Source organism: Sciurus vulgaris (genome assembly GCF_902686455.1).
Source record: "Sciurus vulgaris genome assembly, chromosome: 18".
NCBI classification, from domain to species: domain Eukaryota; kingdom Metazoa; phylum Chordata; class Mammalia; order Rodentia; family Sciuridae; genus Sciurus; species Sciurus vulgaris.
In genome coordinates, this window is record NC_136479.1 from 55,727 (window position 1) to 77,085 (window position 21,359).

General features: G+C 49.9%; 1 protein-coding gene and 1 pseudogene across 2 annotated transcripts; one reads left to right on the plus strand and one right to left on the minus strand.

Annotated features, from left to right (window-relative positions):
* Window positions 1-2,885: 2,885 nt before the first annotated feature.
* On the minus strand, window positions 2,886-14,798 carry IL9R (interleukin 9 receptor). Its single transcript, XM_079120461.1, has 10 exons — window positions 13,911-14,798; window positions 13,695-13,793; window positions 9,344-9,445; window positions 8,892-9,003; window positions 8,635-8,813; window positions 8,040-8,185; window positions 7,411-7,612; window positions 6,878-6,983; window positions 6,346-6,430; window positions 2,886-3,505 (listed from the first exon to the last, which is right to left on the minus strand). Exons 1-10 carry the CDS (start codon window positions 14,050-14,052, stop codon window positions 2,963-2,965), a joined length of 1,716 nt encoding a protein of 571 aa, XP_078976587.1. The 5' UTR covers window positions 14,053-14,798; the 3' UTR covers window positions 2,886-2,962.
* Window positions 4,005-5,733, plus strand: LOC306649448 (small ribosomal subunit protein uS5-like; annotated as a pseudogene). The gene has a single exon. The product of its transcript is annotated as a small ribosomal subunit protein uS5-like (transcript).
* Window positions 14,799-21,359: the final 6,561 nt, after the last annotated feature.

Below are 21,359 nucleotides of genomic sequence, written 5' to 3' on the forward strand. Positions count from 1 at the left end.
TAGATGATCAACCTACAGGAGAAAAGACAGACTGGTTCACAGTTTCAGAGTCCTAGGTCCTAGGTCCTTCAGTCCTAGGTCCTGTCTCCATTGCTCTGGGCCTGTGGCAAGGCAGAAAATTGTGTGCGAGCATGTGACTGAGCAAAGCCACTATCCTCACAGCAGCAGGAAGCAGAGAGGGAGAGAGGAAGCGTCCATAGAGAAAACATCCCCTCAAGGCCCCCAGTAACCTCTTTCCTCCCACAGGGCCCTGCCTCCAACAGTCCCTACCACCCGCCACAGATCCTCCAGCTGGGGGCCCAGCCTGCAATACACAAACCTTTGGGGGACATTTCAGATCTAAACTGATGGAAGAAAGACAAACTTGAAGTGGAGGGACAGAGATGATGCAAGATGAAGAACAGAAAGAAAACAAGAAAAAATGAACAGAGCTTCATTTAAAGTACAATTTTTCTTTCAGAAAACCTTCAATGGGAGCTGAGTTGTGGCTCAGTGGTAGAGCCCATGTCTAGCATGTGTGAGGCACTGGGTTCGATTCTTAGCACCACACATAAACAAATGAACAAAATGAAGATGTTTAAATAAAACCTTCAATGTATAAATATTCTTTGTTCAGACATGGCTGACTCAATATAGTTCAGTCAAAGTCTCCCAAGCTTGATCTGTAGATTCAGTGCAATCTCAAACTCCCAGAAAACTCCTTCTGAACTCAGAATAGGCAACGCTGACTGCAAGAGGACCAGCCAGAAGAACTCTACATCCAGATCCCAGATCCAGTCAGAACGTTGCAGCAGTGGAGAGGGTGACGCTGACGAAGGAAGAGACGGCTCTAATGGAGTTGGATGGAGAGCCCAAACACGTTCATAGGTTCACCTGACCCATTTCCCTCAGCAGAGTACTTGGGAAATGTAGAAAAGTTGGTGTATCAAAACTCTGGGGGAAGGGCTGGGCATGTGGCTCAGTGGTGGAGCACTTGCCTTGCGCAGATGAGGCACTGGGTTCATTCCTCAGCACCACGTAAAAGTGAATAAATACAAATAAAAGGTATTGTGTCCATTTACACTAAAAATATATGTTTTACAAAACTGGGGGAGGGCACAGTCACTCACCACTATGAAAGAGCTTGGCAGTTTCTCTCCATAGGACTCAACACTCGATCCTAAGAATTTAGACAACTGCCTTGACAATCTGTGTCTAACAGCATGAAGTTGCATACAGCAATCCTGTTCACCATGGTTGAGAACTTTAAGGAATCAGGATTTGCCTCAATAGGTGAATCAACAACAGAACTGCAGAGCATCTGTGCCATGGAGGTCTGGGGTCTCTGAGTTTCCCCAGGCCTATGCTGTGGTCCACACCTGGGCCACCTAGCCTCCCCTTATCTTTGTGCCTCACAGTGAGGCAAAGTGGGCTCTGTATGCAAACATCTGTAGACACAGATGATAAACCCAGAAGAATGCAGAGACAAAACCCAGCTCTGCATCTTCACCCATAGAAGTCTCCTGGGGAAGGACAGCCAGACCTGGTGGCAACTCCAGGAGCCCCATAGAACCACACCTGCCAGGTAGAACCTGGAGGAAGCTCCTAGGACCCACCTCTGATCAGCTTGGATGACCTTGTATCATACCTTCATTTCCCCAAAGCAACATTTGTTTATCTCTTTCCACAGGCATCAACTGCATCCTGAGCTTGAATTCTGTCAGTTTGTTCAGTCTGTGCTACAGGCTAGTCCTGATGCATAACCTCTGAAATTCACTGTTCTGATTATTCCACAACATAATTTTGGACATTTAAGCTGACTTGAAGCCCACCATCCCATGCCTTGATCTGAAAGCATGGCACCTTGGTTGGAATATTTGCCTTCCAGATTTCATGTGTTAGAAATTTAATCCCCAAAATCCCAGAACCCAGAAAGCACAGGGCTGTACAAACCACTTCTCACTCCTCCTTCAGCTGCTGCCCTAGCCATCCACAATTTGAAAACAGCTGAGATGTCTGTCTCAATCTCAGCTAAGAAGTTGCCTCAGGCAGTCATAGAAAAGGATGCTCCACCTGGTCATGGTGTCTCACCAGCGTTCACTGGGCCCAGCTGGCCCTTTAAGGGAGTGAGGGTAGAACAACTGGGGTCCACAACCCACTTCTGAGGGAAGACTGGGACAAAGTCAGAAGGGTGGAGGGAAGGGATGAGCTGGCTGTCAGGATGCTGAAGGTGGCAGTCCCTCCCAACAGGGGCTGGGCACAGAGGCTGAGAAGGGCTTCCTGCCTCCACCCACAAGTCTCTGGCCACTGCATGGGTGCCCCTTCCCAGGAGGTCCAGTTGAGTCAAGGGTCAGCTTCAGGGACATTAGTCCATTTTCCCCAAAATGGACATGATGGGGCTGGGCATGTGGCTCAGTGGTATAGCACTTGCCTAGCATGTGTGAGGCACTAGGTGTAATGTACAAAGCTGCTCCCCGTGACCTTTCTGGTGCAGCCATTTTCCCTGCCTCCCAACCACTTGTCAATCTGTGAACATCCTAGCTAGCTATTGGTTCATCAGTCAGCTTGCAAGTATCCTTCTCCGCTATTGGTCCCCTGTTAGCCTGGTGGAATTCAGTTGCTTTACTGTAGCTACCCCGCCATCTTTTCTCATCCTTCTCTCTCTCCTCCTCACTTTCTCTATCCTCCTGGCTTTCACACTCTTTCTTGCGTGCGCCCTTTCTTGTTCCCTTTCTTTTCCTCTCATTTTCTCTCTTACCCTGCAGGGAGATACTGTTTGCTTAATAAACTCCCTTATATGATTTCCCATGTCCGGTGTGGTTTCCGTGGGATCCCTTACACTGGGTTCGACTCTCAGCAGCACATATAAATAAATGAGTAAAATAAAGGTCCATCAACACCTAAAAAAATTTTTAAATAAAAAGAAAACTATTTTTTTTAAAATAGAAATGAAGTAGCTAGTGTAGTCACAGTTCTAGAACATTCAGGACTGAGCTTGTAGGATACCTGGAATAGAAAGGAGCTCCTCATGCAGTCTGTGCCTCTGACCATGACCAGCTCCCTCACAGGTATCAACCTGCAGGAACTCTGCACCCTGCTGACTGCAGGAAGGGCCACGGGCTGAAGCTGAGATGGGCCCAGGACTCTGAGTATTTTCAAGGAGGGCTGAAGGCTGGCACCCCCTATAACAGCCCAAGGCACAGTAATCACAGCCTCCACCCTGCAAGTCTGGGGGAGCTGACCTGGCAGAGGACACAAAGGCCCAGTCCTCTTGTGGCAGGTAGGCAGATGACTGTTCCCCCAACTCCACACATCCTGCTGGCAGTACACCCCCTGAGCTCAGAGCCCCTGGGAGGCCAGGACCAGGCCCCTCCTCCTCCTCCGGGCTTGAGGATTGTCTGGAGCATGCCAGGCCATAGGTGAGCAGTGTGACGGCCTCCCAGAGGCTGGACTCCAAGGCTACTTGTGGGGTGTTGACACAGTCCTGGGTCAGCTGTGGGCTGGCTCCATGGGCTCCTATCCAGGTCTGGAACAGAGCACAGGGAGGAGGGAAGGGCTCAGGCAGCAGGTTCAGGGCTCACTCTGGGACAGCAACTTTGTCCTGGTCAGGCCCAGCCTTCCTCCTTCTTCAGGAAGCTCTCCTGCCATCCACACCAAGCAGCATCTGGACCCAGAACACTCCATCTTTCCCCATGTGCCAGCCTGGCATCAACACAGGACACTGAGATCCTTCAGCCCCTCAGTGCTCCCCAACCCTGAGCCCTGTGCTCACAGCAGCCTGAACCAGGCTAAAGATGGTGACAGGCGATAAGGACAAAACTAACCTCTGAGAGCACACTGCCAGGGACTTCTAGCAGCTACAGAGCCTGGACACCTCCCACCGAACCCCACTTACACACAAGGCAGGAGATGACCCTCTGCAGGACAACTGGAAGCCCTACCTCAGGGGACCAGGAGGCTTAACCAAATGTACCACACACCACACTCTCCATCTGCTTCCTGGAGAGCTGACCCATAGCATCAGACCTGTACCCTAACCCCACCCCTGAAGTCTAACCCCTGGCAGCCGCCATGGTTCTGCAGAAAAGGGGCCAGTGCCTGTAACTGGTATGGCACAGCCCAAGGACCAATCATTTCTGCCTGCTCAGCCTGTCCTCAGCTGCCTGGGCCCTTGACAGTCACATCCACTGACTTGGGGAAGAGGGAGACTCCCTCCAGAGCCAAGTGCCTAGTTTTGAGCTACAACTTATACTTTTGGACAGCAGAAAACTGGGCTCCCTATTGAGAGGGAAAAGGATGTTTTTGCATAAGAAGCTGGAGACAGTGTGAAGGGGACATCCCTGGCCACAGGGTGGAGCAAGGCTCTGGGACACCAGTAGGGGAGACCCTGGGGAAGAGCAGGGTCAGCTTGGCCTGGACCCTGGGGAAGAATTCAGCACTGAGAGGGGAAAGACAGAGACAATCCATCGGAGGTTTCCCTCCCCCAACCTCTCTCGAGGAGTATGAGCTGCCAATCCAGCAGAGGTAGGGGGCTACACAGATGATCTGATGTGATCCTCCAGGTTGCTCTTACCTCCCTATGGCCTGTGGGAGCCCAACAGGCCCACAACATGGAAATACAGGGTGCACTTATGTGTGGTGGTGCCAGGGAGCTACCCACGGGCCCAGAAGGGGCCACTTCATGGTGGCCACCAAAGAAGGAGTCAGAGTTCCTGTTAGGGCCACAACAGTAGTACCCTTCCCCAAAGCCACAGGTCAAAGACCTTTAGGAAGGAGGAGGAAAGAAGAGAGGATGAGATGGGGGTGGGTGCAGACAGGTCACAATATGCACTTTGAACTGAACATTTCCCTCAGTAGCAAGCAGACAGATAAGTCAGGAGCAAGTTTAGTTTTCCCATCAAAAATGGAACTGGCTTCTTCTCTGGGAAAACATCAAATGGCAGGTGACGCTGGTGCAGAGGGAGCCCCGGAATGGGTGGCTGCAGCGGCTTCCGTGGAGGTCTCCAAGACGCACTCGCAGAGGCACTCGCAGAGGCAAGGCCGAAGACAAGTAGTGGATCCCAGGCACCAGCTGGGCCGCCTGGTCAAGGACATGAAGATCAAGTCCTTGGAGGAGATCTACCTTTTCTCTTTGCCTATCAAGGAGTCTGAGATCATGGACTTTTTCCTGGGGCGTGACTCAAGGATGAGGTTTTGAAGATCGTGCCTGTACAGAAGCAGACTCGTGCTGGCCAGTGGACCAGGTTCAAGGCATTTGTAGCCATTGGGGACTATAATGGTCATGCTGGACTGGGAGTAAAGTGCTCCAAGGAGGTAGCCACTGCTATCTGAGGGGCCATCACCCTGGCCAAGCTCTCCATTATTCCTGTGTGGAGAGGATACTGGGGGAACAAGATTGGCAAGCCCCACACTGTCCCTTACAAGGTGACTGGACATAGCAGTTCTGTGCTGGTGCGGCTCATCCCTGCCCCCAGAGGTACTGGCATTGTCCCAGCACCTGTGCCCAAGAAGCTGCTGATGATGGCTGGTATTGATGACTGCTATACTTCTGCCAGGGGCTGCACTGCCCCTCGGGCAATTTCACTAAGGCCAACTTTGATGCCATCTCCAAGACATATAGCCATTTGACTCCCGATCTTTGGAAAGAAACTGTGTTCAAGTCTCCCTATCAGGAATTCACTGATCATCTTGTGAAAACCCACACCAGAGTCTCTGTACAGAGGACCCAGGCTCCAGCTGTGGCTACAACATAGGGTTTTTACACAAAAATAAATAAATACAGTGAATGAAACCCGAAAAAAAAATGGAACTGAACTGGAAGCTGGGTATGGTGGCTCATGCCCATATTCCCAGCAACTCAGGAGGCTGAGGCAGGAGGACCACGAGTTCAAAGCCAGCCTCAGCAACAGCGAGGTACTAAGCAACTCAGTGAGACCCGTCTCTAAGTAAAATACAAAATAGGGCTGGGGATGTGGTTCAGTGGCCGAGTGTCCCTGAGTTCAATCCCTGGTACCCCCCCCCCAAAAAAGAATGGAGCTGGAGCTGGGGCTTGGGTTCACTGGCAGAGCCTTGCATGTGTAAAGCACTGGGTTCAATCCTTAGCACTGCATAAAAATAAATAAACAGAACAATTATTTTTTAAAAAATCATCACATACAAAAAAAGAAAGAATGAATGAAACTGGAGGCCAGGGAACAAAAAGAAATCAGTAGTAAAAATGCACTTGAGACAGTGTGTCAATTATTGCCCACTTGAAACAGTATCAGTTTGAACCTACTAACTGTACAAAAAGAGACCAGACCAGCCCCCATCAAGCCCACGCCTGCCCCATCTGTCCCCATGCCCTGCAGTGCCCTCTGCACACACCTGGAAGTTCCCGTTGTGCACAGTGTAGAGGGGCTGGAAGAACACAGCTGGTGAAGGCACGTTCTGGTGGAAGGTTCTCTTCACCCTGAGGCCAGGCGGGAAGTCAGAGCCTACAGTGACCAGGTGCAGGCTCCTCCCAAACACCACATACCTATACATGCACAGACAGATACACACACACACTAAAACACACATACACTGAGACAGGAGGACTGGCCCTGCATCCCAGATACCACATACCTATACATGCACAGACAGATACACACACACACTAAAACACACATACACTGAGACAGGAGGACTGGCCCTGCATCCCAGACACCACATACCTATACATGCACAGACAGATACACACACACACTAAAACACACATACACTGAGACAGGAAGACTGGTCCTGCATCCCAGATACCACATACCTACACATGCACAGATACACACACATACTAAAACACACATACACTGAGACAGGAGGACTGGCCCTGCATCCCAGACACCACATACCTACACATGCACACACAGCAGCCACCTACCTGGATGATAGCTTGAACAGGAGGTAGGTCAGGCCAGTCAAAAGGAGAAATACAGGCACTGCAATAAAAGTGCTGTCCAGCCAGCCCCAGGATGGGACTGGAAGGCCTGTGGGAAAGGAGAGGTTTCCCCCAAGTCCAGCTGACAAAAGGCCTCTGTCAGATCCCTGACCCAAAAAGGCCTCAGTGGTTAGTGCAGAGCCTACTGAAGTCCCTGGGGTGAGTCTCATTCTGGGCACCTCCCTCCATCGCCACACGGCTGGTGGTCAGGTTGGTGAGCCTTCCCAGCACCACTGTGCGTGAGGGCCAGCCTCACCCTGACTAAGGAGACTGAGCCCCAGGTTGGTGTGGAGTTCCAGGTCACACTCACTCCCAACGGTAGCCACCAGACGCAGGCTCCTAGGAGCCCAGGGTGGGTTTCCCCTTGTACATTTCAGTCTTCAGGGGAAGGGCCCTTGGGGTGAAGAGTGGAGGGGTGGGATGGACAGAGGAGTGGAGGCCAAGGCTATGGATGAGCAGCAATCCCGTGGACCCACCTCCTCGCTGGGGCGAGGGGAAGCAAACAGATCGGCTCCACTCGCTCCACTGGCCCTCGTGATGCTCCTCCTCAGTCACATCGTCCTCCAGCATGGCCATCTGCACACGCAGCCTGGCCTCATAGGTAGACCCAGGGTCCAGCTCGATGGCTTCTAGAATGAGCCAGGTCACCCCGACGATGCGGTCCTTGTGCTGGGCCTGCTGCAGGGTCGGAGGCAATGAGCAGGCACCAGCGTGGGGCTGGGTGCAGCTGGAAAGTGTACAAAGCTAGCCACACACACATACATGTGCACACTCACACACAGACACACCCCTGCTCACAAAACACAGGCACACACACATCTACAGTCACACTCTATGCTCTCGCTCAGGCACCCCAGTGTACACTCACACATGTAGACACAAAGCACAGGCACACTCACGTACACTCACATACAAACACAAAACATGCCCACACATAGGCATGCTCACACCCTACTGTGTGCACACACATACACACACCAGCACACTGTGTGCATGGGGATGCTACGTGTACACACACACCGGGCTCTGGCCCCCTCCCCTCCTCACCATTCACCGCAGCAGACTGGGAGAGAAAGGACCCCAGGGGAACCAGCCAAAGCATTACCTCCCAGGCCTCTTCCTGCCTCTTGAGAGCCAGTTCATAGCTGAGAAGCATGGTCATCGGCTCCAGGGCAGGACTGATAGTCCAGGTTAGGATACAGGAACCAGAGCTGACATTGCTGTGCAGGTCAGAGGGAGGGTCCAGCTTAACTGGAACAGAGTGGATATGTGAGGCCTTCGGCATGCCGAGGACTGGGGCCCTGAGATTCCTGTGAGGCATGGTGAAGGCCCCCTCAGACCAGGCGAGTCACTGAAAGACAGGGACAGAACAACTATTCCCTAGCCCCTGTAGCAAGATGGTGTCCAAACGCTGCTTCCTCCTCCTTCAGACCTACTGCTGGAGTCCTTCCTGCTCTGACTGGAGTTCCTTTCTAGTGACGAACCCAACGCAGCCCCTGCCACAGTTTGCCCCGCATCTTCATCGTCTGCCCAAACCCTGGCCCTGCAGTAGCCCATGGCCATTCCCTCCCACGGTCCACCTGCTCCCAACCCCAGGTCTCCCTTGGCAAGAACTCAAGACCACAGGGGTCACAGGCTGAGGGCCCTGCCCCCAACCACCAAGCAGGGAGGCTGGCCCGGGGGAAGGAACCCCTGCTCACCATGTCTCCGGGGCAGGAACTGTGGGTCCACCAGGTTGACCTGCTCCTTCCCAGAGACACAGCGGTGGAAAGTAATGGTGAAGTTGTCGGAGGGCAAGAGCACCTCCTCAGGGGGCAGCTCCAGGGTGCAGGTGCTGCCCTGAAAGATGCACTTGTGCTTGCTGCCAGGCGCCTGGTTGCTGGAAAGGCCAGGCATCAGCACCAGGGCATGTTGCTTCCAAGGGGGCTCCACTCCCACCCCGGACCCTCCCCCTGACCTGGTGAAGAGGAGCCAGGGGCCAGAGCCAGGGTCCAGGTCTGGGGCAGACCAGTGGCAATCGATCCTGAGGATGTTGTTGGTCAGGCAGGTGAAGGTTCCAGCCCATGGCCCTGGGGATGGCACCATTGGAGCCTGTACCAGGTGCTTCAGGGCAGAGCTGAGGCGGGGGCAAGGGAGGGCCTGACAGCTGAACCCTATCAAGGCAGTCTCCAGAGAATGACCAAGGAGAATCTCTCAGAAGCAGATAATGGGGGACCTGGGCGTAATGGGACTGATTCGTGCACACAGGGAAGTCAGGACCAAGAAGAGGGCAAAGGAAGGCTAGGGTCAATGTGATCCCAGAGGACAGGTCCTAGCAGTCCAGGCCCACACTTCCCCAGGGATGCCCTCACTTCTACCTCCAGTTCTCCATTCAGCTGCCTCACACAGACACCAATGGCCAGTACTTACCTTCTCCCTCCTCAGAGACAGAAACTCCCCAGCAGGCACAAGTGCAGAGCAGGAGCCAGGTGCCCAGGTCTCGAATCAGAGCCTCACTCTTCAAGGTCCAACCTGCAAGGGACTAGACTAGAGGTCTGTGCCAGGCACCTGCTCTGGTTGGGAGGCCCCCTGAGATTCTACCTCGCCGAGGCTCTGAATGGGACACCACCTTCACCATCACCATTTCCCATGAAAGAGGCCAGGCACCCCTGTCCAATCTTCACCACTTGACCCAACCAAGGACTGTAGCTTCCACGTGCAGGACGCAGCTTCTGACTCAGCTCTGCTGGTCCTGGACTCCGGCAGCAACATCTCCACGTACGCCTACAAGGCCCTCACTGAGAATGCCATCCTCTGCCTGCCCTTCCCGCTGGGCCAGGGCCAGGCCCACCCTGAAGGGAAGTCAGGATTGGGGGAAACAGTCAGATCCACAGAGCTCCTGGGTGTGGCATGCTGTGCCGACTGTGCAATCTGCACTTTGTACCTTCGTTCTGACAACCACAAGAAAGGCCACCTGGTTCATAAAACGAAAGCAGATGACAAGGAGGGGAAGGGTCTGAGCAGGGCAACACACTAGGTCCATGAATGCACAGTAAGCCCCTCTGCCTTTTGCTGCCTTAAATAAAGACCTCTTGCAGCATTCTGCCCCAGGAACATGGTTGAGGATGGCAGCAGATCTCCATGCAACATATGATACAGAGATACACTCAAAGTGTCTGTCATCTCTGTTTCCAGGTGTCCTGCACCGCAAGAAGGACAAGCTCCTTTGCCTGGGATTCCTGGGAGAGCCACAGGTTGGCTGCAGACATGGGGTATCAGGAAGTGCCTGACTGTGGGGAAGCTGCCGACACCCTATCACCCCATTTACAGCCACAGATGTCTCACTGATAGCCCCTAAGCAGGAAGAGGGCCAGCCTGGTTACACAAGCCCGATTAGTGATAAGGAAGAGAAAAGGAAGCAGACATGCACACGGACCAGAGCATGCTCACCCTCCAGGAGCCCTCATACCCTCAGGAGGCACAGCTCCAACCCCACCCATTCTTAGCACCCCCAGGACAGACTTGATAAGACCCACTCTTCCCTGAAAAGGAGCATGCAGCCTGGCATCACCAGCAGCAGCATGAAAGACAAGTTCTCCAAGGCGGTATCTGGGGACTGGGGATGGAGCTCAGTGTAGAGTACTTGCCTGGCAAGTGCATGGCAGTGTCTGTCCCCTCCTGCTACAGTTACTGGCTCTGCCAGCCCACTCTCAGGGAAGGCACCAGGCCCTGGGAAAAGCTCATCACAGCAGCCACTTCCTGCTAAGAGCTGCCCAGGCCCCTGTGGAGACCCTACCCCAGTTGGAGAGGCACCCACCCCGCCCAACCACAGGTTGACCCAGGAGCAGGTGACTGGAGAACAGGCTGTCAGGTAGCTCCTAACTCCACAGGCCCCCTCTCTATACCAGGTGGGGAGGATGGTAGACAGGATGTACATAAGAGGAGTGACAGAGAGTTGGGTGCCACCAGCAGCAACCTGGGGAAACTGAGGCCCAGAGAGACCAGTGACTTGCCCCACAAGCACATGGCACGTGGCAGCTGTTCTTAGCAGATGTCCCCCCAGCTCCCACATAGCCTGGAGCTGCCTGAGGGCAATGTGTGAGTCCATGAGAACACACCCACTGAGAACCACACTAGAGGGGTGAAGCCTCAGGCAGAACCCCAGGTCATCACAGACCTCCCTCTAAGGCACTGCAGGCCTGGTCTGGGACGTCACAGAGGCAGCAAACCCTATGCCCAGCAGTCACAGCTGGAGCAGCCAGCACAGCTGCGTACCCCTCAGTCCTCAAAGAGGTGCCAGGGTGAGGCCGGGAGCCCTCCGACAGCAAGTCGCACGGTGGCATCTGTCTCATCAGACAGGTGTTTCCTGACACCTGGCCGACACCAGCGGCCAGCATGGCCTTTGCTGCTAGGTCTGCAAACGTAGCACTCAACACACTGCGGTCTCCACAGCCCGGGTCCACATCTGGCCTAGATGGCCTACCTGCCCTGGATTTCTGGGACGCCATGATTTGTGGGATGCCCTGTGGCCGGACCCCTGCCTTTGCCCATGGGATCTGGCAGCTGCAGTGGAGAATATCCATGCAGCCACTGCCCTACACTCTCCTTGGCCCTCAAGCCCCAGTAATCTCCCCAGGCCAGAGCAGGCCACCACCATGGGGATGTCCAGAAGGCTCTGGACTCCTTAGTGCCTTGCAGGACATGCTCCAAATTGAATCCACTTGGATTCACTATATCCACTTACTGTCACACAAAACCTATTATATATATATTTGTGTGTGTGTGTGTGTGTGTGTCTGCGCGCGCACACGCACACGACTCTGGGAATGAACCCAGGGCCTTACAGTGCCAGGAGAGTGCTCAACACTGAGCAACACCCCAGCCCTGCTTTTTATTCTAATGGGGGAAGACATGAGATCCCTGTTCTTCTCTTGTCCACCCATCAAGCTGGAGGATGTGGAGGCAGATCGATGGAGGTGGCTATTTAAATAAACCTTTGTTCTCCCTGCTGGAGGTCAAGAAAGAAATGCAGATTCTGGCTGCCAAAAGCACCCTGGGGCACATGGAAGCTCTGCCAGGAAACAGGACTGGAATGGGGGCAGAAGCCAAATCCCTCTTTGGGTCACAGAGGGTATGGAACTCCCCAAGCTGTTGGGCACAGGGTATATGAGGACACTGTGCTTCCTTGGTGATCCTGATGGGTCTGAGGATGTGTAGGGAGCAGAAGGGACAGTGTGGGAAGGCCAGCTGCTTGAGGACAGAGAATACAGACAGAGGGACCAGACACAGGGGCACACACTTATAATCCCAGTGATTCAAGGCTTACGCAGGAGGATTGTGAGTTTGAGGCCAGCTTCAGCAACTTAAAAAGACCTGTCTCAAAGTAATAAATTAAAAAGGCTGGGGATGCAGCTCAGTGGTAAAACACCCCTGGGTTCAATCCCCAGTACAGAGATACACGGGGAGATGCAGAGGCCAGGAATTGGGAGGAACTCGCATGAGCACCTTGCCACACACTTTCTGGCAGGGAAGGTACATGGGGGGTCAGGTGTCTGGGGGCACACCAAGCAGAAGCTCAGGAGAGAAGAGGCGCTGGGTGGATAAGGGCACAGACCCATGATAGAGGGGAAAGGGCAAGGACAGTGCCCAAAGAGCACAGAGAGCATGGGGCAGGGCGGGGGGTCAGAGAGCCCTGCACAGGCCGAGCACAAGCCCACCTTCCAGTCTCCCTTCCCTCTGTGCCCAGTGTCTGGCTTCTTCCCCATCACAGTGCTCTCCATAGCTCACCTCCAGCCCCAATCTGCCTCTCCAGGCAGACAAGATCAAGGGGGAGTGGCTGTGTACCACAGCCACAGTGCAGGAGCTGAGGCAGCTCTCCTCAGTGCCTGGGGAAGGACGCCCAGGACTCCAGCTGCCTGGGTCGGGGGCAGCCCTCTGCCCAGCACTACCCCTCGCCAGTCCAGGAGCCCCTGCAGGTAAAGCTCACTAATACGCAGAGTCCCACTCGGGACCGGGCTCCAAGAGTGACCTGCAGACCCTGCTGCCCTCTTCACCAGTGCTCACCCACCTGGCTACAGGGGCCACCCTTGTCATCCAGGAAGGGGACAGTGGAACTGAATTTGAGGTCACACCAGGAGGGTTCCCACTGATCTCACAAGGCCAGAGGGGAACCCAGAACAGCAGGCTCATAACCTCAACCCCTCATGAGAGCAGCTAGCCCAGAGCCCCAGGGGATGCAGAGGGCATTGCTTCCCCAGGAAGACCCTCTCTTCCCTTCCACCTGCTTGGCTGAGCTGACCCTCCTGTATTCCCACCTGCACCTGCTACCTCCCAGCTCCTCTTCGCCCTAAAGCCCCCAGAGACTCAGGAACTTGGAGGAGCTTTAGCAGCCCCAGGGCCTTGGTTCTACCTCATAGCCATGACAATGCCATTTGCTCTCATTCCCACAGAGTTCAACTCAGTCAAGTCACAGAGGACGAAGTTTCTTCCATAATTAGAAGAACCCTTCCCCTCTGTCCAGCTGCAGCAGGGCCACACAGACCACAGTGGTACCCAGGACCCCTGAAAGCCTGGAAATTGCAGTGCATGATTCTATGGTCAGTACTACAAATTCTGCCATCTCTTAGAGATGCCGAGGCCAGAGCACCAGAAGAAGAAAATTGGAATGGGACTCCCAAATGCCATGGTGGTTCCCTGGGCCCAGGGACAGAAGACCACTTGTCTCTGTTTCCTGAAGTTCATGCTAATGTCAGAGGTTGGGGAGCCCAGAATACAGACTCACCTTCCCAGATGCATCTGCCCAGTGCCATCGAGTCTTGGGCAGCCCCAGCCCAGAGGTGACCTGCTGTGACAGTCCTCGACGTGCAGCAAAGCCCCTCACCTGATCCAGGAGATAACCACAGCGGCAGTGACGTGGCCTCATGGCAGGCTGACACAGGCCACCCACATCTAAAACCACCATGCAAAGCAGAGCTGAGAGGCGCCTGTCACCACTCACCACGGGTCAGGGAATTGGGAGGCGGGTGAACTTCACTCCCTGTGGCACTGAACTGCCAATCCTGGGCGTTAATGATGTCTCCTGACTGACAGATGGGAATCCACTGTGCTCCTCTTAAGAACCACCACCAAGATGCACTCATCTAGCCCAGGAAACAAGGACCCTGACAGCAGAGTTGTGGCCTCACCCCTCCCCGGTTTTCCAGAACCAGAGGTGCAGTTCTTCCATCGCAAGGCCATCTGTGAGCAGCAGGGGCAGGATGGTGAACATAAAGGTAAAGGAAACTCAGTTAAGGAAAACAAACAACACCGAAGGGAATTTCTGAAATGGGAGATTTTCACTCAGCCCACTCCAGATGTAACCCTTGTCAGCAATTTAGCCCAAATCCTTCCAGACAACTTTTAAACTCATTCAAACAAGTGCATATTCTTAACAGACTCATACTGTGCTGTTGGCTTGGTGCCTTCCTTGTACTTCTGGCTATTTGCAATATCTATCTAGGTTGCCACAGACAAGTCTTCCTCATGCATTGAATGGCAGTATATGTCACGGTTTAGTTCCTGCATTGGACTTTTGGACCATTGCGTCCAGTATTTTACATGAAGGTGATGCACAATTCTAGGCAGGATCTTTAATGAACAGAAGGAGTACTTCTATAAAAAAAAAAGATTGCTAGCAGTGGAATCAGGGAGCCTCCCAGTTGACATTTGAAAACATAGACACCCAAGTGGCCCTACAAGAACAGGGCACCAACTTCCACTCCCACCAACACTGTGAGAACACCCATAACCCTTGCTTGCAGCAAATATTATCAGTCTTTTTAATCTGTGCTGGTCTGATAAGCAAAGATATTTCAGTGTTTTTTAAGTTTTGTACTTCCTTGATGATTAGTTAAGAGAAGCATCTTTTCATATACGTATTGATGGTATGTTCTTTGGAGTGCCACATAGATCATATTTCAGGGTGTGAGTGTGTGTGAGTGTGCATGCACAAATGTGTGCTGTGTGTGTACTGTGCATTACAAGATCACGAGTAAGATTTGGATACCCATGGATGCAGCTTTCTCAAGTCTGAGAGTGCCAAAATTCATGAGGAGATGGAACCAAAGGCTCAAGCTATAAAGCAACATCTTTATCCTGCTAATGCCTTGCTTATGTGATACAAATATATAGTAGATTCGCAAAAATACATTTTTTTTAAAAAGAGACTTTGTTCAAGACTATTGCAATAGGAGACAGGCCCAGAACTCAGTCTAATAAGCTCAACTCCACAAAAACAAAGTGCTGGAGAGTTTTTGAGAACTAAGAGGGAGGAGGTTGGGGCCACCAGGTTTTCTAATTGGCCTCACCAAAGGAAAGTATGTGCTCCCATCTTTACATCAGGAGGTGGCTCTCCCACCTGGAGCACAGCACTTCTGGAGTCAGGCTCCGCACAGAGACTGTCGGTACACACAGTCAGTACTCACACAGAGACTGGGGGTGGGGTACTGTCTTCCCTGACAATTGCACCTGCACAATGGCTCCCAGACCCTTGAGAAAGACAATCCTGAATCATTAAACTGTCAAAAAGTTTTTAGAGAGTTTTACTTCTGAAAGGCTCTGGGAATTTATAATTAGAATTTTTCTAAATGTTCTAAGGAAAGAGGTCAGGAGCCAAGATTCAGGAAGAAGCCTGTTTCAAAGTCGGCTGATCCGAAGTTGGTTAATTAGTATAAGTGATCACGGTCACTTACAATAATCCTATAATATAAGGAATGTGTCGTTCTCCAGTGGTCAAGCCTCTCTGCTTGTCCAGCTGCAAGGCATAAGTTACTGTGCACAGAGAAGTGAGAATGGGGAGCAGGGACTCAGAACAAGAGGACACAGTACTTTTCAGGAGGCAGACTCTGGCCTTGGAGGTGTCCACACATTCCACAGGGATTCCAACGCTAACGCCCTTCCTTTTCTGGTGACACTGCTGCAGAGTTTACATATGCTTCCACAATTAACAGCTGCCATTTTCTCCTGGGCTTCTCTTTTTTTCCCTTTATGTATGGACTCTCTTGATTTCAGAGGTTCAGTTCACAACAGATAAGCCAACTCCACAGCTCTGGGTCTGAGGCAAGGCAGCACATCATGGTGGAAGGGTGTGGCAGAGAAGCATAGTTCAGGCAGCAGCCACAGGAAGGGGAGGAGCAGGGCAAGACAGCACAAAAGTACACCTTCACTGAGAGAATAATGTCATTCCAGGCTCTTCCCCTTCTTGATTTGTAGATGTCATCTTCAACTATGCTTTCCATACTTAAGCTTTCTGTCCGGCCCTTTGATCCCTGTTCTTCCACTTATCTTTCCACTCACAAATGTTTCTTCATGTAGACATGAATAATTTGTCAAAGATTTCAGAGGCCTCAGTCCATAAATGGCAAACACCATGGTTCCGGGCCTAAGGTGAGGCAGAGCATCATGGCAAAAGGGCATGGTAGAGGAGAGCAGCTCAGGCACTGGCCACCAGGAAGCAGAGCACTGCCATATTTGTTTCTAGTATTAAAAATCTAAAGGCACAGGCCTGTGATACCAGTGACTCAGGAGGCCGAGACAGGAGGATTGCCAGTTCAAAGCCAGTCTCAGCAAAAGCGAGGCGCTAAGCAACTCAGTGTCTCTAAATAAAATACAAAAAAGAGTTGGGGATGCGGCTCAGTGGTCGAGTGCCCTGAGTTCAATCCCTGGTGAAAAAAAACAAAAAACAAAAACTTCATTCAACTTGGCCCCATCTTATCTACTACAAGCATACACTGAAGACATTCCCTCTCCAGTCTTCTTACCAAGAAAGCCTCATTCTTTCTGTCAGGGTTCCTTCCACCTTATTGAAACCAGAATTTACTGACTTAAAATCAGCAGACCATACCACCCTACCATGACTCCAGAAGTGAAGACCCAAGGGCTGCACAGGAAACAAGGAAACCTTGGGAAGGAAAAAGCCAGAGAAGACAGACCCAAATTCTGCATCTAAACTCAATCCAAATCTCTGACCCCTGAATCAAGCATGTGTAGGCCAACGCCCCCCAGCCCAGCTAAGGTCAAACAACTGACACGCATTTCACCTTCTGCCCAAACCAAGGACACAATTTGCAACAGGCTAAAACAATCACCAAGAAATCAACACTCTACAGAGAAATCTAGCAGAATCCAGTCTTAACAATGCTTATCACTCAACATTTCCATGATAAATACAAATTTATCAAACATATGAAGAAACAGAACTATGCCACCCATACTTTAGAGGAAAGAAAATCAATGGAAATTGATTCCCAGGACCAAGTTCTTGGAGCTAGCAAAGGTTTTAAAGCAGTCACTCTGTGCTCAAAGATGTAAATGAATATATCCTTCCAATGAATAGGAGACCTCAGAATAGAACTAGAAACTATAAAAATAACCAGCAGGGTAGTGCTTGCCTGTACTCCCAGCCACTCAGGAGGATGGCAACTTTGAGGCCAGCCTGGGCAACTTACTGAGACCCCGTCTCTAAACAAAAAATAAAAAGAACCCCTTAGTGGCAAAGCATCCTGGTTTCAATCTCCAGCACCACACACACACACACACACACACACACACACACACACATACTCACACAACACAGCCAGGAGGAATGGATCTGCCAGTTCATAAAACAAGACGAAGCACGAACTACATGGAATCCCTCACAGAAGGAAGGCAACTGAAGTTAGACTGGGTCGTCAGAAGAAACCACATCCGAAAGCATTCAGGAAGCATGTCTGTGAAAGTGGGCGACAGCAGGCAGCTGAGGGGAGTCCAGAGGATCAGGATGCATGGGAGCCCACAAGTCGGCTGGCTCCACCGAGCTGCACCCAACAGCACCAGCACAGGACCTGCCTGAGCAGACACAGGCCCAAGGTCAGTGCCTCTTCCCCCAGAAAAGGCCCTAATGGCACACCCCCAACAGCCCATCCCTATCCCACAGCAAATGAAGATACCTAGAAAACAACACCAAGAGACCAGCAAGGAAACCTCAGGTGTGAAGAGGAGCATCTGGCTGGAGTCACCATGGAAGCAAGTCACCAAAGGATGGACACCACCAGAGAGGCATGTTGCCAATGCTGATTGGACTACAGGTGCTAGAACAGGGTCAGCAAGCCACACAGGTCAAGTCCAGCCCAGGTTTCAAATCTGTGACTTAAGAATGGTTTACGCGTCTTTCTCGGTGGTGGGACTGAACCCAGGGACTTGCACGTGTCGACCAGCGCCCTTCTACTGACACACCACTTCACACATTTGTAAATTGTGGTGCACGCGCAGAACCACTAGTGCAGACCTCAATGGATTCAGAGAATCCTATTCCTTCATAGACTCGGTCACCAATGGGGCTCATTTTCCAGATGCAAAAATGGCTGTCAGTTGCAGAGGGGATTTTGCTTTTATAAGGTACAATGAGGATAATCATTGGAAGGTGATTATTGGAAGTCATGAATGTGCAGTTCAGGGGCTAGTAATACAGGTTAGAACTTTGACTTAGAAGGTGGGGGTAAAAAAAATTGAAACTCATTTTATTAAAATCTTTTTTATTTTTACAGACTGCATTTTGAATCTTTGTACACAAATGGGATAAAACTTTTCTATGTTGTACACAATGTAGATTCATACCATTCATGTGATCATACATATACATAGGGTGATACTGTCTCATTCTACTATCTTTCTGTTCTCCACCCCCTTCCACCCCATTTTCCTCTACACCATCCAAAGTTCCTTCATTCTTCTCTTCCCCCTACTTCCCCATTATACACTATCATGCACTTATCAGAGAAAACATTCGGTCTTTGGTTTTTTGGGCTTGGCCTATTTCACTTAGCATGATATTTTCCAACATCATCCATTTACCAGCAAATGCCATAATTTCATCTTCTTCAAGGCTGAGTAATATTCCATTGTGTATATATACCACTGTTTCTTTATCCATTCATCAATTGAAGGGCATCTAGGTTGGTCCCACAATCTAGCTATTGTGAATTCAGCTGCTATGAACATTGATGTGGCTGCAACACTTTTGTGTGCTGATTTTAAGTACTTTGGGTATAAACCGAGGAGTGGGATAGCTGGGTCAAATGGTGGGTCCATTCCAAGTTTTCTGAGGAATCTCCATACTTCTTTCCAGAGAGGCTACACCAATCTGCAACTCCACCAGCAGTTTATGAGTGTGCCTTTTTCCCCACATCCACACCAACACTTATTATTGCTTGTATCTTGATAATAGCCATTCTAATTGGAATTAGATGAAATCTTAGGGTGGTTTTAATTTTCGTTCCTCTAATTACTAGGGATGATGAGCTCTTTTTCATATATTTGTTGATCACCTGAATGTCTTCTTCTGTGAAGTGTCTGCCCATTTCCTTAGCCCATTTACTGATTGGGTTCTTTGTATTTTGGGTTTTTAAGTTCTTTATAAACTTTGGAGATGAGTGCTCTGTCTGAAGTGTGTGTGGAAAAGATTTTCTCCCACTCTGTGGGCTCTCTTTTCACATTATTGATTGTTTCCTGTGCTGAGAAAAATCTTTTTAGTTTGAATCTATCCCAATGATTGATTCTTGCTTTTATTTCTTGCACTATGAGGTTCTTGTTAAGGAAATCTGGTCCTAAGCCAATGTGATGGAGATTCGGGTCGACTTTTTCCTCTTTCTTCCTTTTTTTTTTTTTTTTTTTTTTTTTTTTTTTTGCAGTGCTGGGGATGACTTTTTCTTCTATTTGGTGAAGGATCTCGGGCCTCATTCCTAGATCCTTGATCCATTTTGAGTTGAGTCTTGTACAGGGTGAGAGATAGGGGTTTAATTTCATTTTATGCATATAGATTTCCAGTTTTGCCAGCACCATTTGTTGAAGAGGCTATCTTTTCTCCATTGTAAGGTTTTGGCACCTTTGTCTAGTATGAGGTTACTGTACTTATGTGGGTTTGTCTCTGTGTCTTCTATCCTGTACCATTGGTCTACCTGTCTATTTTGGTGCCAATACCATGCTGTTTTTGTTACTATTGCTCTATAGTAGAGTTTAAGGTCTGGTATTGTGATACCTCCTGTATCACTCTTCCTGCCCAGGATTGCTTTGGCTATTCTGGGTCTTTTGTTGTTCCAGATGAATTTCATGATTGTTTTCTCTATTTCTATGAGAAATGTCATAGGAATTTTAATTGGAATTGTGTTAAATCTGTATAGTGCCTTTGGAAGTATGGGCATTTTGATAATATTAATTCTGCCTATCCAAAAACATGGAAGATCTTTCCATCTTCTAAGGTCTTCTTCAATTTCTTTCTTTAATGTTTTGTAGTTTTCATTGTAGAGATCTTTCACCTCTTTGGTTAGATTGACCCCAAGTATTTCTTTTTGAGGCTATTGCAAATGGAGTTGTTTTCCTCATTTCCCTTACAGATATTTCATCACTTATGAATAAAAATGCTTTAGATTTATACATGTTGATTTTATATCCTGCTATTTCGCTGAATTCATTTATGAGGTCTAGAAGTTTTCTGGTGGAGTTTTTTGGATCCTCTAAATAGAGAATCATGTCATCAGCAAATAGTGATGTTCCACTTTTCCTGTTTGTATCCCTTTCACTTCTTTAGTCTGTCTAATTGATCTGGATAGTTTTCAAGGACAATGTTGAATAGAAGTGGTGAAAGAGGGCTTCCCTGTCTTGTTCCTATTTTTAAAGGGAATACTTTCAATTTTTCAATGACGTTGGCCGTGGGCTTAGCATAAATAGCCTTTACAATATTGAAGTATGTACCTACTATCCCTATTTTTTCTAGTGTTTTGAGCATGAAAGGGTGTTGTACTTTGTTGAATGCTTTTTCTGCATCAATTGAAATAACCATATTATTTTTATTCTTAAGTCTATTGACATGATGGATTATGTTCATTGATTTCTGGATGTTGAACCATCCTTGCATTCCAGGAATGAACTCCACTTGATCGTGGTGCACTATCTTCTTAATATGTTTTTGGATGCGGTTTGCCAGTATTTTGTTAAGGATCTTTGCATCTATATTCATCAAGGATATTGGTCTAAAATTTTCTTTCCTTGATGTGTCTTTGCCTGGTTTGGGTATGAGGGTGATATTAGCTTCACAGAATGAGTTTGGTAGGGTTCCCTCCTTTTCTATTTCCTGGAATACTTTGAGAAGTATTGGAATGAGTTCTTCTTTGAAGGTCTTATAGAACTCGGCTGAGAATCCATCTGGTCTTGGGCTTTTCTTTGTTGGTAGGCTTTTGATGACTTATTTCATTGCTTGATATTGATCTGTTTAAATTGTGTATGTCTTCCTGGTTCAGTTAGGGACGGGCATATGTCTCTGAAATTTGTCGACGTGTTCGGTATTTTCTATTTTGTCGGAATATAGATTTTCAAAGTAGCTTCTCTTTACGTTAGGTATTTCAGTGGTGTCTGTCATGATATTTCCTTTTTT

Excerpts from the sequence above, each read along its gene's own strand:
- IL9R (XM_079120461.1), bottom strand. The coding sequence starts at position 14,052 with ATGAGTGCATCTTGGTGGTGGTTCTTAAGAGGAGCACAGTGGATTCCC. Across the intron at positions 9,446-13,694 it reads GGGCAGATGCATCTGGGAAG|GTTGGACCTTGAAGAGTGAG; the intron begins GTGAGTCTGTAT and ends AGTCCCTTGCAG. Across the intron at positions 8,814-8,891 it reads CCCTGGCTCCTCTTCACCAG|CAACCAGGCGCCTGGCAGCA; the intron begins GTCAGGGGGAGG and ends TGGCCTTTCCAG.